The sequence below is a fragment of the Trachypithecus francoisi genome, unplaced genomic scaffold (assembly GCF_009764315.1).
Source record: "Trachypithecus francoisi isolate TF-2019V2 unplaced genomic scaffold, Tfra_2.0 Lachesis_group10, whole genome shotgun sequence".
Classification (NCBI taxonomy): Eukaryota; Metazoa; Chordata; class Mammalia; order Primates; family Cercopithecidae; genus Trachypithecus; species Trachypithecus francoisi.
In genome coordinates, this window is record NW_022681455.1 from 70,679,957 (window position 1) to 70,697,562 (window position 17,606).

Sequence of the window (17,606 nt, forward strand, 5' to 3'; positions counted from 1 at the left end):
ACACAGTGGCTCACGCCTATAATTCCAGCACTTTGGGAGGTTGAGGTGGGAGGACTGCTTGAGCCGAGGAATTTGTGAGTAACCTGAGCAACATGGTAAAACCATGTCTCTATAAAAAATAAAAAATAATTAGCCGGGTGCTGTGCCGTGACCTGTATGTAGTCCCAGCTGCTCAGGAGGCTGAGATGGGAGAATTGCTTGAGCCTAGCAGGTTGAGGCTGCAGTGAGCCATGGTTGTCCACCCTGGGCATCAGAGCAAGATCCTGTCTCAAAAAAAAAAAAAAAAAAAAAAAAAAAAAAAATTACCTTTCTGAAAGTAGAGTCTGAAACACGATTATTTATGGTTTGAGCTATTTGATTTATAGCTCCGTATTTGATATAATAATGCTAGTAAATATTTTTGGATTGAAACTTAAAATGAATTCACTTAGAAAAGGGATGAAGGCTTAAAAATACTTTCATTACATCTTGTCTAAAGTTGATATAAAAACTTCATTGCAAAGTCTGAGCTGAAAGCACAATGATTTACAAAATTGTGAGGGGTGATGTTTGGCACCGCAAGCCATTTTAAAAATAATTATAAGCCATGGTGGAGATAATAGGATATTATAAATCTTTTTTTTTTTTTTTTTTTTTGAGACAGGATCTCACTGTGTTGCCCAGGCTGGAGTGCAGTGGTGTGATCTCAGCTCACTGCAATCTCTGCCTCCTGGGTTCAAGCAATTCTCCTGCTTCAGCCTCCCAAGTAGCTGGGATTACAGGCACTCACCACCACGCTCGGCTAATTTTTGTATTTTTAGTAGACGGGGTTTCACCATGTTGGTCAGGCTGGTCTCAAACTCCTGACCTTGTGATCTGCTCCCCTCAGCCTCCTAAAGTGCTAGGATTACAGGCATGAGCCACTGCACCCGGCAAATATTATAAATCTTAATCCTCAAAATGTATGGTTCAAAAAGAAACATATTGTAAAGAAATGCACTTAAATGCATCGTAGTGTTTTGTTATGTGAACAAAATAAATGGCTAATATCATTTTTATTTTGTCTTGAACTGTTGTGATATTGTGATTTAAAAAAATATGGCTGGGGGCTGGATGTGGTGGCTCACACCTGTAATCCTAGCACTTTGGGAGGCTGAAGCAGCAGGATTGTTTAAGGCCAGGAGTTCAACGCCAATGTGGGCAATAAAGCGAGGCCTTGTCCCATTAAAGAAAAAAATTAAACAAAATAGCTGGGGCTGGGTGTGGTGGCTCACTCCTGTAGTCCCAGCACTTTGGGAGGCCAAGACAGGCAGATAGGTTGAATTTAGGAGTTACAGACCAGCCTGGACAACATGTTGAAACTCTGTCTTTAGTAAAAATTAAAAATTAGCTGGGTATGGTGGTGCATGCCTGTAGTCCTAGCTACTCAGGAGGCTGAGGTGGGAGGATCACCTGAGGCTGAGGAGGTTGAGGCTGCAGTGAGTTAAGATCATGCCACCACACTCCAGCCTGGGCTAAGAGTGATCCTCTGTCAAAGAAAAAAAAAAAAGAAAAAAAAGAAAAGAAAAGAAACATGGCCAGTATGGTGGCTCATGTCTGTAATCCCAACATTTTGGGATGCTGAGGCAGGAAGATCACTTGAGGCCAGGAATTCAAGGCCAGACTGGGCAACACAGCAAGACCCCATTTCTATTAAAACATTGTTTTAAAAAAGAAATATATATTTGGTCTCTGCCCCTGGTTTTTGGCACACGGCTCCTAAAACTTCTGGGATTTCTGGAGTGGTAACAGTATCTTTTGTATGCTAATGAGACAACTGGTGGTTGGGGGTCCCCATACAGCTTCAGGATGGTGGCTGGATTAGAGGTCTGAGACTTTTGGCACTACCCCCAAACTCCAGAGAGGGGAGAGGGGTTGAAGGGTGCGTCAGTCATCAATGGCCAATGATTTAATCAATCATGCTCACTTAATGAAGTCTCCATGCAAACTAAAAGGGACATGGTTTGGATGAACTTTTGACGTTGGGGTTCTTGGAGGGTGGTGTTCCAGGAGAGGGCATGAAAACTCCCTATTCGGTCCCACATATGTTGCCCTATGCAGCTTTCCATCTGGCTGTTCATCTATATCCTTTGTAATACCCTTTATAATAAGTGGGTAAACATAAATAAAGTGTTTCTCTGAGTTCTGTTAGATGCTCTAGCAGATTTACTGAACCTGACAAGAGAGTCACGGGAACCCTGATTTATAGCCGGTCAGTCAGAAGCAGAGGTCACAAGCTGGGACTTGTGATTGGTATCTGAAGAACTGAGCCCTCAACCTGTAGGATCTGATGCTACCTCCAGCTGGACAGTGTCAGAACTGAATTGCAGGACACCTCGCTAGTGTCCGCTGCAGAACTGGTTATGTGTAGGGAGAAATCCACACAAATATTTTGGTGATCAGAGTGAAGTGTTTTGTGTTAAGTATTGTGTTAACTGTGTGCAAAAGTGGGAAACACACTTTGTTTTCCTATCTCCAATAACTGTAAACATGTTAAATAACTGTAAAACAAAACAAAACCTGATTTGTTTCACTTACCTATAAGGCTAAAAATTCTGCGAACACATAAAGTTGAAAAATTCCATTTTGCCCTTAAGTTGTCAGCAGCTTGACCAGACAGGATCATACATAACCAAGAGCCTAAATAAGGCAATGAAGATAAAAACCCATTCTGGAAGGAATAAGAAGATACAGGATTAATTATGGTGAGAGGAAAAAACAAAACATACACATTCATCACAGCCAGTGACCACCACCTGAAAGCAAAGGAAATGCATAGTAATACGTTGTTAATTTTTTTATATAATTACAGCAAATAAGTCTGGCTTTCAGAAGGATTATGGGGTTCAGTCCAAGGCAGTCCCTAAGAGTCTGTCTCAGAGGGAAATAAGGCTTGCCATAATCCTGTCTGCTTCGGGTAAACTTGACTGTTTCTCTGGGATTTGGGTTGTGGGAGAAGACAAGCCTTCCTGTTAGCCTATGGATTCTCCCTACTGCACATTTTCATCTTCCATTCTCATTTATTTTTTAAAAATATTTTTTATGATAAAACACAGATGCAGAAAACCACATAAGTCAAACATATAGCTTAATGAATCATTCTTTTTTTTTTTTTTTTGAGACAGAGTCTTACTCTCACTCAGGCTGGAGTACAGGGGTGCGATCTCAGCTCACTGCAACCTCTGCCTCCTGGGTTCAAGTGATTCTCCTGCCTCTGCCTCCCGAGTAGCTGGGGTTACAGGCACCTGCCACCACACCTGGCTACTTTTTGTATTTTTATTAGAGATGGAGTTTCACTGTCTTGGCCAGGCTGGTCTTGAACTCCTGACCTTGTGATCCACCCGCCTTGGCCTCCCAAAGTGCTAGGATTACAGGCGTGAGCCACTGCGCCCGGCCTCATGAGTCATTCTAATGACCATCTAGGTAGAGAAATAGAACATTGCCAGCCTTGCCAGAAGACCCTTACGCTCCTAGTCCTATCACAGCTCCGTTCCTCCCCCCTCAAATAAACATTAACCTTGTTTTGGTGTATAGTAATCACGTACTCACTTTTATTTATAGTTACATCACCCAAATGTATATCCCTAGACACTTCAGTTTAGTCTTGGCCTTTAAAAAATTTTTCATTTGTCTTTTATGTCTCTTTAAATCTGTAAATTCCCTTCCATTCATTTTTTTCTTACAATTTATCTATTAAAGAACCTAGGCCACATTTTGCTTTTAAAAGATCAGTGCCAAGTAAAACCATAACTCAAAAGTGCATTACATGTTTACCTACTACACACACACACACACACACACACGTTTATTTTTAACAGCACCAGAGTCTTTTTTTTTTTTTTTCTTTTGAGACAGAGTCTTGCTGTGTTGCCCAGGCTGGAGTGCAGTGGGGTGATCTCGGCTCATTGCAACCTCCGCCTTCCGGGTCAAGCAATTCTCCTGCCTCAGCCTCCTGAGTAGCTGGGATTACAGGCGTGTGTCACTATGCTTGGCTAATTTGTATTTTTTGCAGAGATTGGGTTTTGCCATGTTGGCCAGGCTGATCTCGAACTTCTGACATCAAGTGATCTGGCCGCCTCAGCCTCCCAAAGTGCTGGGATTACAGGGATGAACCACTAGGCCCAGCCTCTGAGAGTCTTTCTTGATGGTTTCTTTTTCCTCATATTTCACATCCAATCACCAAGCACTCCCTATTCTACTTCCTTTCAATCAATCAATCAATCAATCAATCAATAAATAAAAAAAATAAAGGTTGGCTGGGCACGGTGGCTCATGCGTGTAATTCCAACACTTTGGGAGGCTGTAGAGGGAGAATCACTTGAGGACAGGGGCTCAAAACCAGCCTGGCCAACATGGTGAAACCCTGTATCTACTAAAAATACAAAAAATTAGCTGGGCATTGTGATGCATGACTGTAATCCCGCCTACTTGGGAGGCTGAGGCAGGAGAATTGCTTGAACTTGGGAGGTGGAGGTTGCAGTGAGCCAAGATTGCCTGGTGCAGTCCAGCTTGGGTGACAGAGCAAGACTCTGTCTCAAAAAGAAAACAAAAAACAAAAAACAATAAAAAAAACTTCATTCCATTTAGACTTCTGCATAGTGGGATCATATCTATCATTATTTGTGGCAAAATCCTGTATAAGAATAAATGGTTTCAAAATATTAGTAGGAGAATAAAAAAAGAATAAGCTGTAGTAAATCAGAGAAGTGAATTTTCTGATCTTGATTTTGTTTCCTGGTGGAATAAGGTTGATAATTCTTCACAGTTACTGAATTTTTCCACTTCAAGTTGCAATGTTAAAAACTCCTGGCTGGGCACGGTGGCTCACGCCTGTAATCCCAGCACTTTGGGAGGCCAAAGCAGGCAGATCACCTAAGGTCAGGAGTTTGAGACCAGCTTGGCCAACATGGTGAAACCTCGTCTCTACTAAAAATACAAAAATTAGGCGTGGTAATGGATGCCTGTAATCCCAGCTACTTGGGAGGCTGAGGCAGGAGAATCGCTTGAACCCGGGAGGTGGAAGTTGTGGTGAGCCGAGACTGTGCCACTGCACTCCAGCCTGGGCAACAACCTAAATACACTAAAGTCTTCAGCATTTATACATTCCACAGGCACCTTCCACAGTTTCACTTCAAGGATATGATCCTTTGTATTCATTTATTTTAAAAAATTGATTCCAATTTTTTTGCAGGCGCAGTGGCTCACGCCTGTAATCCCAGCACTTTGGAAGGCGAAGGCAAAGGGATCACTTGAGGTCAGGAGTTTGAGACCAGCCTGGCCAACATGCTAAAACTCTGTCTCTACAAAAATAAAAAATTTAGCTGGGTGTGGTGGCACACACCTGAAATCCCAGGTACTTGGGAGGCTGAGACAGGAGAATCGCCTGAACCTGGGAGGTGGAGGTTGCAGTGAGCTGAGGTCACACCACTGAACTCCAGCCTGGGCGACAGAGCAAGACTCAGTCTTTAACATAACATAACATATGAAATAAAATAAAATAAATAAAATAATAAAATAAAAAATAAAATAAAATAAAATAAAATATAAAATAAAATATAAAATAAAATAAAAAAATAAAAAAATAAAAAAATAAAATAAAATATAAAATAAAATAAAATATAAAATAAAATAAAATAAAATGAAATAAAATAGTTTCCAGTGGTGACAACCTACCTATGAGAACACACTTCTTGCAAAAAATCTCCTTCATCCCTCTCCAGAAGGGGAGAAGAGGAAACACAAGCAAAAATGCCTGGTGCAGAGCACCAATTCCTACTTTGTGGATGTGAAGTGCCCAGGACGCTATAAAATCACCATGGTCTTTACTCATGCACAAACAGTAGTTTTGTGTGTTGGGTGTTCCACTGTCCTCTGCCAGCCTACAGGAGAAAAAGCAAGGCTTATGGAAGGATGTTCCTTCAGGAGGAAGCAGCACTAAGAGCACTGTGAATCGAGATGAGTGGAAAATCATCTCAATATAACACATTTTAGATAAAAGATTTAAAAAAATGAGAGATGTGTGACTCTTGCTTTCACTTGAATACTTGCAGGCCACTGTAGGGTTATTTATTTTATTTTTTTGTAGAGATGGAGTCTTGCTCTGCCACCCAGGCTGGAGTGCAGTGGTGCGATCTCGGCTCACTGCAACTTCTGCCTCCTGGGTTCAAGGAACTCTCCTGCCTCAGCCTCCCGAGGTGTTGGGACCACAGGCACGAGCCGCCATGCCCGGCTAATTTCTTTTGTATTTTAGTAGAGATGGGATTTCACTGTGTTATTCAGGCTAGTCTTGAACTCTCGAACTCAGGCAATCCGCCCACCTCGGCTTCCCAAAGTGCTAGGTGCATGAGCCACCACGCCCGGCCACTGTAGGGTTATTAACCAGCTTAATTTCAATATTGTTGTGTCTCAGGGAATAGGGAAGCTCAAGGAGAAGGAAAGAGATGGGGTGATGGCTGGCTGGTGGAGCTGTCAGAAGACACTCAACATTTATTAAGTTTGCCATCTTATATGGGGAAGGATTATGGTGCCCCCAAACAATTACAACATTAACATCAAAGATCAAGAGCCCTGAAGTGAGCACATGCTGTTGGAAAAGTGGTGCTAACAGATTTGCTCCATGCAGGGTTAGCACAAATCTTTAATTCATAAAAAATACAATATTTGCAGAGTATAATAAAGCATAGTGCAATAAAAGGAGGCATGCCTGCACCATGCTTCTCAAAGCAAGCTTTATTTTGAACAAAGGCCATCTGATGGCCGGGCAGGGTGGCTCATGCCTGTAATCCCAACACTTTGGGAGGCTGAGGCAGGAGTTTCATTTGAGCTCAGGAGTATGAAACCAACCTGGACAACAATGGGAGACCTCATCTCTACTATTTAAAAAAAAACAAAAACAAAAACACCCAGGTCATTTCATGAATATAATATATTGATTTTCAAAAAAAAAAATCCATTAAAAAATAGGCTATATAACTATAGAATTATTTTCAAACTCTATTCACATTTCTTTTTATTTTACAGACTGAAAGAAGGTTCTATATTCACATTTCTTTTAATTTTAATTAAGATAATACCTTTTTGTCTATGAATGCAAGATAAAAGATCCTTATTTTAAAGTATACAACATTAATTACTGGCCAGCTATTGATATTTTATTTCTTCCATACATACTTCTTCCTGAAAATGTCAAATAGAAACATCAGTGTAGTAATCTTTAAATATACTTCATAAGTAAAATAAGAGATTTTGTTAATATGATTTTGAGAATTTGCTATTTTTTTTTTTTTTTGAGATGGAGTCTTGCTCTGTTGCCCAGGCTGGAGTGCAGTGGCTCAGTCCTGGCTCACTGCAACCTCTGCCTCCTGGGTTCCAGCGATTCTCCTGCCTCAGCCTCCTGAGTAGCTAGGACTACAAGCACCTGCCACCATGCCTGGCTAATTTTTATATTTTTAGTAGAGATGGGGTTTCACCATGTTGGCCAGGTTGGCCTCGAACTACTGACCTCAAGTGATCTGCCCTCTTTGGCCTCCCAAAGTGCTAGGATTACAGGTGTGAGTCACCGGGCCTGGCTGGATTTGCTATTTTTAATCTTCCTGTGGATCTCAGTTTTATCCCAATGATAATTACCAAATTAACCTTTCAATGCACAGTTGAATGCAATTAATCACTGTAGTAGTGTATTATTTATTTTATTTTTTTCTTTTTTAAAAATTAGCCCCACTTTATAGTTGAAATGTGGTAGTAGATTATAATCAGGCTCTGTTAACAGAGAACTTGGGAAAAATAAGGTTGCTCACAGTGAATCCATCTCATGATATTGCCAAACCCTAGTTTCAATATAACTTCTGTCAGTGCAATTTGTGGATATATTTCTATACAGTGATCGTTTTTCAGAAGTAGACACAGGAGTTCTTCACAGCTTAGCTGTCTGAAGTTTTAAGGTTTGGTCCACATAGCCAGGCCAATGTTTATAGTATACTTTGGAATGTGAATGACTGAGGATTCACTTTAAGTTTTTAAAGCTGGTAAGTCCATGTAGCCAGTAGGTTGTGCAGTCAGCCTTGTTAGTTTTTTTTTTTTTTTCCTGGGACAGAGTCTTGTTCTGCTGTCCAGGCTGGAGTGCAGGGGCATGATCTCAGCTCACTGCAACCTTCGCCTCCTGGGTTCAAGAGATTCTCGTGCCTCAGCCTCCCTAGTAGCTGGGATTACAGGCATATGCCACCATGCCAGGTTAATTTTTTCTTGTGTTTTTAGTAGAGACGGTTTTGCTGTATTATCCAGTCTGGTCCTGAACTCCTGGGCTCAAGCAGTCCTTCCACCTCAGCCTTCCAAAGTGCTGGGATTATTTTTGTATTTTATTATTATTATTTTTTTGAGATGGAGTTTCACTGTTGTTGCCCAGGCTGGAGTGCGATGGCTCGATCCCGGGTCACCACAACTTCCGCTTCCCAGGTTCAAGCAATTCTCCTGTCTCAGCCTCCCGAGTAGCTGTGATTACAGGCATGCACTACTGTGCCCGGCTAATTTTGTATTTTTAGTAGAGACAGGGTTTCTCCATGTTGGTCAGGCTGGTCTCGAACTCCTGACCTCAGGTGATCCGCCTGCCTCGGCCTCCCAAAGTGCTGGGATTATAGGCGTGAGCCACCGCGCCTGGCCTTTTTTGTATTTTTAACAGAGACAGAGTTTCACCATGTTGCCCAGTCTGGTCTCAAATGCCTGGCCTCAAGTGATCCACCTGCCTCGAACTCCCAAAGTGGTAGGATTACAGGTGTGAGCCACTACACCCAGCCTGATGTCAGGCATCCTTACATGTGCTTATTGGCCATCTGTATATCTTTCGAGAAATGTGTATTTGTATTCAAGTCCTTTGCCCATTTTAAAAACTGCGTTCTCTTTTTATTATTGAATTGTAAGAATTCTTAATATATCTGGATACTAGACCCTTATCAGATATTTGATTTATAAATGCTTTCTCCCATTCAGTGGGTTTTCATTTTCTTGATAGTCCTTTGATGTATAAGAATCTCTAAAATTTAGGACAGCAGAATAAAATGGAAGATACAAAATAACTTCATTTTATATAGATGAGAACAAATTCTGTGTATGGTCTTATAATATATATATATAAGACGCAGACGATTATTTTTTCTTACCTCTTGAATATTGAACCTTAGGATCTCCTTCAAATACGTAGGCAATAATGTCAATAAAGTATAAAAAGTCCAGTTGTAAGAAAAGTGTGCAACTACAATAGCCCAAAGTGGCAGGGATTTTAAAATGGGTACCCACGGCACTGACTTCTGTGAAGAAAGCTGAAGAAAACAGGAATGATTAGGATAAACTACGGCTATATTAATGCTTAGATCTGTACCATATCAGCTAAAACTCTATCCAGAATTCATACAGAATATCACCTTAATTAGTAAACTCCAAATTTTTAAATCAACTCCTTTGAAATATTAAATAGCAAAATACATGATAAATATTCAGTTGTTGGGTTTTTAAAAAAATATATTAACTAGACAGGCCATGATTCAGATTACAGGAAAAAGTAAAAATGTATTCATAGAGCTATAATGTCAACCCTAAATATTCCTTATGAATGTCAGAAGTCACCTGCAACATTGATTTTTCTCTCTCTCTCTCTTTCTTTCTTTCTTTCTTTTTTTTTCTTTTTTGAGACCAAGTTTTGCTCTTGTTGCCCAGGCTGGAGTGCAATGGCACAATCTCGGCTCACTGCAACCTCTGCCTCCCAGGTTCAAGTGTTTCTCCTGCCTCAGCCTCCCGAGTAGCTGGGATCACAGGTATGTGCCACCACGCCTGGCTAATTTTTGCATTTTTAGTAGAAACGGTGTTTCACCACGTTGGTTAGGCTGTTCTTGAACTCCTGACGGCAAGTGATCCGACCCAAAGTGCTGGGATTACAGGCGTGAGCCACTGTGCCCGGCCTGAATTCTCTGTTTCTAAAATATAGTTTCATAGTCAAATTCAGAGGTTGACATAAGGGTAAACGAAAGAGATTGGAAGGTCCTGTTAGAAGTCATGTTTAATTATCCAATCTTTATTCAATTGAAATGATTTATAAGAATTAGGCAATACAAGGGTTCTGTAAGCAGTCATATGCAGTAGTGGTCTTTAAAGCAGGGTGAAAGCACCATGGGGGTGTGCAAGATGATCTGCTGGGGTGAGGAAAGACATATTTCTATTTATTTCTATTTGTACTCATTTTTATTCTAAAAATAAAAAAACACACTCTATTAATATTTAATAAATATGTTGGCCCTGGAGTATGTCAGGTGATCACAAACCATATGAGTCCCCCAATTCAGAGGGGTTAATAATGGCATCCTCACTTGTTTGCTTGCCCTCAAGAGTATTATAGCATATTGCAGTTTAAGTACTATTTTATTTTATTTTATTTATTTTAGAGAGTCTTGCTCTGTCACCCAGGCTGGAGTGCAGTGGCATGTTCTCGGCTCACTGCAACTTCTGCCTCCCAGTTCAAGCGGATTCTCCTGCCTCAGCCTCCCGAGTAGCTGGGACTATGGGCATGTGCCACCATGTCTAATTTTTGTATTTTTAGTAGAGACAGGGTTTCAATATGTTGGCCAGGCTGGTCTCGAACTCTTGACCTCAGGTGATCTGCCCGCCTCAGTCTCCCAAAGTGTTGGGATTACAGGCATGAGTCACTGCACCTGGCCTATTTTTTTTTTTTTTTTTGAGATGGAATCTTGCTCTATTGCCCAGGCTGGAGTGCAGTGGTGCAATCTCAGCTCACTGCAACCTCTGCCTCCTGGGTTCAAGCTATTCTCCCGCCTCAGCCTCACAAGTAGCTGCGATTACAGGTATGCACCACCACATCTGGCTAATTTTTGTATTTTAGTAGAGCGGGGGGGTTTCACCATGTTGGCCAGGCTGGTTTCGAACTCCTGACCTGAAGTGATCTGCCTACCTCAGCCTCCCAAAGTTCTGGGATTACAGGTGTGAGCCACTGCCCCCAGCATAAGTGCATTTATTTTAAGTGTCTTTTATTTATTTTTATTTTTTTAATTTTTGAGATGGAGTCTTGCTCTGTTGTCCAGGATGGAGTGCAGTGGTGTGATCTTGGCTCACTGCAACCTCTGCCTCTGAGGTTCAAGCGATTCTCCTGCTTCAGCCTCCCGAGTAGCTGGGATTACAGGCGCCCGCCACCACCCCTGGCTTATTTTTGTATTTTTAGTAGAGACGGGGTTTCATTGTGTTGGCCAGGCTGGTTGTGAACTCCTGACCTCAAATGATCCACCAGCCTTGCCTCCCAAAGTGCTGGGATTACAGGCGTGAGCCAGTGAGTCACTGTGCTTGGTTGTAGTTTTTAATATGATCAAAGATGTACAGATACAGGGAAAGAGAAGGAGAGAGAACATTTATTCTTTTACAGCAGTGGTTTTCAACTCCAGCTATACTTTACAATTATAGGGGCCTGTGTTCTCTTCTCCGCCTTTTGAATAAACAAAACAAAAACAAGTAAAGCAAAAAAAAACTCTGAGTGTAGGGCCAAGGAATCTGAGTTTTAAAAGGTTTCACTGGTGATTCTGTAGAGCAGTAGGTTCCCAAACTTTGCTGCATATAAGAATCACCCAGGGGAGCCTTAAAAACACTGAGACCAAGGTCACACCGCAGACCAATTGAATAGGTTGTGGGTGGGTAGCAGGTTAAGTATTCCTAGTTTTTGAAGATCCCTGGGTGATTTCAATGTGCAGCAAGTTTGGGACCCACTGCTGTAGAGATTAGATTTTAAAAAGTCTGCCCTTATCCGTCTTGATTGAAAAGCTCAGGGCAGAGAGGATTTTAGAGTTTGAAGGAATTTGGAACATAGTGTTTTTTATATGGCTTTGAAATCCACAAAGGAAGTGAAATCATTCTTTTATGCTGAAAGGTACAAGCGTAAATGTGGTGATCTCCGAAAACTGAATATATTCTGAAGAATGTATCCTACCTCTTGGAAATATAATCTGTAATAAGACATATTTAATTTTAGTCACACTGGTATGTTTTTACAACCTATAAATATCAATTGAATTTTTGATAATCTGATGTTTTTGGACAATCACCCAACCAAGATGAGCTGTATGTCTAACACATAAGCCTGACACATGGCAGGTTCTCAATAGCTGCTTATCAAACGAATACAAGGCCCACGGGGTTAGAGGCTTAGAAAGAAGAACGTGAAATGTATGTATTCCAGCTTAGTGTTCATTTGTAACTGAAGTACAACACAACAGTTTTCTGTTCTCTCAATATGAATCGTAAGATCAACTTATAGTATTTCCACATTACAAGTTATATTTCGGGGGGAAAGTCTTCATTTATAAAAACTTTCAAGTTAAAGATGAATTTTCAAATATTACTAGGAGAAACTCTCCGAGTATCACTACCTTAAACAAGAGTTTAAGGTAGTGCTGTCTAATGGAACTTTCCATGATGATGGAATATTCTACGTGCACGGTTATTAAATCCTTGTCCTTCTAACAGGTTGATGAAAGAAAACAAAATGCAATGAAACAAAACCCTTGTCATATGTGTGACAAACCAAATTTTTTTATTTTTAGACGGAGTCTTGCTCTGTTGCCCAGGCTAGAGTTCAGTGAAGTGATCTTGGCTCACTACAACCTCTGTCTCCTGAGTTCAAGCAATTCTCCCGCCTCAGCCTCCCGAGTAGCTGGGATTACAAGCAATCGCTGGTCATGCTGGGCTAATTTTTGTATTTTTGTAGAGATGGGGTTTCACTACGTTGACCAGGCTGGTCTTGAACTCCTGACCTCAGGTGATCTGCTCACCTTGGCCTCCCAAAGTGCTGGGATTACAGGCATGAGCCACCACGCCTGGCCAGAACTAGTTTTTTTTTTCTTTTTTTTCCCTTGAGATGGAGTCTCACACTGTTGCCAGGCTGGAGTGCAGTGTCGTGATCTCGACTCACTGCAACCTCTGCCTCCTGGGTTCGAGTGATTCTCTTGCCTCAGCTTCCTGAGTAGCTGGGACTACAGGCACATGCCACTATGCCCGGCTAATTTTTGTATTTTTAGTAGAGATGGGGTTTCACCAGGTTGGCCAGGATGGTCTTGATCTCTTGACCTCGTGATCTGCCTGCCTCAGCCTCCCAAAGTACTGGGATTACAGGTGTGAGCCACTGCGTCTGGCCAGAACTAAATTTTTAATTAAATTACTTAAACTAAAAGTATAATAGCCATGTGGGGCTAGTGGCTACCATACTGGACAACACAAGGTTGGGCTTAAGAAGGTACAAAACAGCTTTTTTTGATGTTCTTTATCTAGAAATTATTCTCTTGCTATTGTTTCTAACACACTACTATTTTGCCAATCAAGCAATGTAAACACGTACTCTCGATGGCTTCATCATATCTAATTGTTGGCAAAAAATTAAAAATTATGAAAGCTTTTTTTTTTTTTTTTTGAGAAGGAGTCTCACTCTTGTTACCCAGGCTGGAGTGCAGTGGCACGATCTCAACTTACTGTGGCATCTGCCTCCTGGGTTCAAGCAATTCTCCTGCCTCAGCCTCCTGAGTAGCTGGGATTACAGGCGCCTGCCACCACGCCCAGCTAATTTTTGTATTTTTAGTAGAGACAGGGTTTTACCATGTTGGCCAGGCTGGTCTTGAACTCCTAATCTCAGGTGATCCACCCGCCTTAAAAGTGCTGGAATTATAGGCGTGAGCTACTGTGCCTGCCGCTTTTTTTTTTTTTTTTTTTGATACAGGGTTTCGCTCTGTTGCACAGGCTGGAGTGCAGAGGCGCCATCACGGCTACTGCAACCTCAGCCTCCTGGGCTCTAGCGATCCTCGCACCTCAGCCTCCTGAGTAGCTGAGACTATTGGCATGTGCCATCATACCGAGTAATTTTTAAGTTTTTTGTAGGAATGGGGGTCTCCCTATGTTGCCCAGGCAGGCCTCTAACTCCTGGGCTCAAGTGATCCTTCCACCCAGGCCTCCCAAAGTGATGGGATTACAGGCCTAAGTCACTGCACCTGGTCCTGAAAGTTCTTATTAGAGGTCTACATTATTCTAAAATACCACTGCTGATAAAAGAAGATACATATGTGTGGCTGGGCGCAGTGGCTCACACCTGTAATCCCAGCACTTTGGGAGGCCAAGGCAGGTGGATCACTTGAGGTCAGGAGTTCGAGACCAACTTGGCCAACACAGGGAAACCCTGGTTCTACTAAAAATACAAAAAATTAGGCAGGAAAGGTGGTGCGTGCATGTAATCCCAGCTACTCGGGAGGCTGAGACATGAGAATCACTTGAAGCTGGGAAGCAGAGGTTGCAATGAGCTGAGACAGTGCCACTGCTCTCCAGCCTTGGGAACAGAGGGAGACTCTGTCCTTCCCACCCCCACCCCCCAAAAAAGGAAAATACATATGGGCAAAACATTTAAAAATTGCTCAGATCATTTGCTCAGCCAACATTTTGAAAGCAAATATACTTTGGAGATTTAAATGATAATGGAATTTGTGAAGGAAAAATCAATGAGATCCTGAATCTTGTATGCAGAATGTATCATCGAATTTCTAATAACAGCTCAATCAGCTATTTTTCCATATAAGTTGAAACAGAAAAAGGACAAACTATAAAAATGATTTGTCATGAAATGTGTGAAATACAGAGGGGAAGATCACTCGACAAATACTTGAATACCTTCTAATATGCCATTCTACAAAAAAAATTTTCTTGTCAAATGCAAGTAACAGCAGATTGATTTAGCAAAGTTACATGTAGTAAATGCTCTTAATTTCTGTCTTAATTTGACAACTAAATATTCAAACCAAGGTCCCCATTTGATTTGCTTCGCAATGCTGCAAAATTGTATACTCTTCCTAAAAGGCATAAAGGAGAAGTAAAACAGTTACAAAACATGCTATCTTCAGGCTGGGCATGGTGGCTCATGCCTGTAATCCCAGCACTTTGGGAGGCTGAGGCGGGCAGATTACTTGAGCTCACAAGTTCAAGACCAGCCTGGGCAACATGGCAAAACCATTTCTACAAAAAATACAAAAATTAGGCAGGCTTTGTGGTACACACCTGGCATCCCAACTACTTGATAGGCTGAGGTGGGAGGATAGCTTGAACCCAGGAGGCAGAGGGAGGTGGAGGCTGCAGTTAGCCAAGATCATGCTATTACACTCTAGCCTAGGCAATAGAACCAGACCTTGTCTCAAAAAAACAAAACAAAAACAAAAAAACTCAGAACCAACCAAACAAGAAAACCCCATGATATCCTTGGAATTAAGAAAAGAAGAAGAAGCCGGACATGATGGTTCATGCCTATAATTCCAGCACTTTGGGAGGCTGAGGCAGGCGGATCACCTGAGGCTGGGAGTTGGAGACCAGCCTGACCAACATGGAGAAACCCTGTCTCTACTAAAAATACAAAAACTTAGCCGGGTGTGGTGGTGCATGCCTGTAATCCCAGCTACTTGGGAGGCTGAGGCAGGAGAATCACTAGAACCCAGGAGGCGGAGGTTATGATATAGTGAGCCAGGATCGCACCATTGCACTCCAGCCTGGGCAACAAGAGCGAAACTCTGTCTCAAAAAACAACAACAACAACAACAAAAATAGCAGATATATAGGAAAGAACACGTCAATGGGTGAAGTGGTAATGTTTTTCCACAATTCATTAAAAAGAGATCTTCAACACAGAGGAGTAGTCGATGATCTTAAAGCACTCACTAGTCATGAGACTCTCTTTTTCTTTTTTTTGAAATAGAGTCTTGCTCTGTCGACCAGGCTGGAGTGCAGTGGTACGATCTCGGCTCACTGTAACCTCTGCCTCCCAGGTTCAAGAGATTCTTCTGCCTCAGCCTCTCGAGTAGCTGGGACTACTAGCACACACCACCATGCCTGGCGAATTTTTGTATTTTTACTACAGATGGAGTTTCACCATATTGACCAGGCTGGTCTTGAACTCCTGACCTCATGATCCACCTGCCTTGGCCTCCCAAAGTGCTGGGATTACAGGTGTGAGACACCGCACCCAGCCTATTTCTCTTCTTGTAGACATTTCTGAATCAGAATTAGAACTATATATGCTATCATAATTGTAAAATCCACCTATTGTAAGAATGAAATCACATTTCTACCTATAAGTACTGACTTTTTCTTGGTTGGATAACTGAGAAAACATTCTAACTGCAACTCTTGCTTGTCCAGCTCAGATCTCCTTCGACATGACTGCCAGCATAAGCTATCTAGAATGCAAACCTGATTCTGTCACTTCGAGCTTACAGATACTTCATGGCATCCCAGTGCCTAAAGGATAAAGGCTAAGCTCCTTAGTGAGGCACAGAGGACCCTCCATGACCTGACTTCCACTTGCTTCCTCCTCCTGACGTTTTTTGCCTTTGCCTTATGCAGGAGAGCAACACCCAACAGCCACACTTCCTAGAAGGTGTCACTCTCTCTGGAAGATATCACTCTTTCTCTCAGGAAAGTGAGAAAGAAAAAAAGCAGTCAGGCTGGATGTGGTGGCTCCCGCCTGTAATCCCAGCACTTTGGGAGATGAAGGCGGGCGGATCATCTGAGGTCAGGAGTTCGAGCCCAGCCTGACCAACATGGAGAAACCATTTTTAGTCTCTACTAAAAATACAAGATTAGCTGGGCGTGGTGGTGCACACCTGTTATCCTGGCTACTCAGGAGGCTGAGGCAGGAGAGTCACTTGAACCTGGAAGTCGGAGGTTGCAGTGAGCTGAGATTGCACAATTGCACTTCAGCCTGGGCAAAAAGAGCAAAACTCTGTCTCAAAAGAAAAAAAAGAAAGAAAGAAAGAAAAAAAGTAGTCCTGGGCTGTGGTAAGCTAAACTGTCCTGGTTCTAACATCTAGGCCTGGGGTTCTGTTGAACCGAAACCAGGCCACTCTATGAGCATGCTGGAGCATGACAAAAATAAGACCACTTTACAGTGAGCCGATATCACCCCACTGCATGGCAGCTTGGGAGACAGAGCGAGACCCTGTCTCTAAAAAGAAGAAGAAAAAAAGCACTCCACAGTCATTTGAGCACAGACAAAAACAAGAATGCCATAAACTACAAAAAACGAGCAAATGTCTTCCTCTCCTAGCTAATATGAGTGACTGCTGTGCCCTTACTAATCACAGATTTACCCCCACCTTCTAGATAAAAATTCATCATAGAATTATCAAATCCAGAGCAAAACATTAATTCTTTAAACCCTTCCCGAAGTCATCTAATACATGTCTAAACTGCAACAAGTTCCTCTCAACTCTGCACTGAGATGCCCTCATGGTCCTTCATGGTGTGCTTTCTTCCTTACTGCAATGAACCAAGACACCCAACTTGTTCAACTGTAAGTGTGTTCCTGATGGGCTTTGGCCAGAAGGCACTGACATAAGGAAGCTTTTCCTATCTGCCCCAGGCTGGCTGAGGACTGCCACCTTCTCTGTTCCAAAGATGTCCTGTACCTTATACACTGCATTACGCAGGCTGTATTATATTGAAATTCTGTCCATCCATGTCTGTCTCCCTCTGGAGACCTCGGGTCCCACAGGAACCATGTTTTATTTTTTTCCTCTTAC

At 42.1% G+C, this 17,606-nt stretch overlaps 1 protein-coding gene across 4 annotated transcripts in view; it reads right to left on the reverse strand.

Annotated features, from left to right (window-relative positions):
• Positions 1-17,606, reverse strand: part of SLC17A5 (solute carrier family 17 member 5) — a 59,696-nt gene that overhangs the window by 19,429 nt on the left and 22,661 nt on the right. For 3 of the 4 annotated variants that reach the window (XM_033217678.1, XM_033217680.1, XM_033217677.1), the window contains 2 exons: positions 9,171-9,329; positions 2,557-2,689 (listed from right to left, as the gene is read on the reverse strand). In XM_033217678.1, coding sequence (XP_033073569.1) covers positions 2,557-2,689; positions 9,171-9,329 — 292 coding nt within the window. The remainder of the gene's footprint in view (positions 1-2,556; positions 2,690-9,170; positions 9,330-17,606) is intronic. The other variant, XM_033217679.1, reaches the window with a different exon arrangement.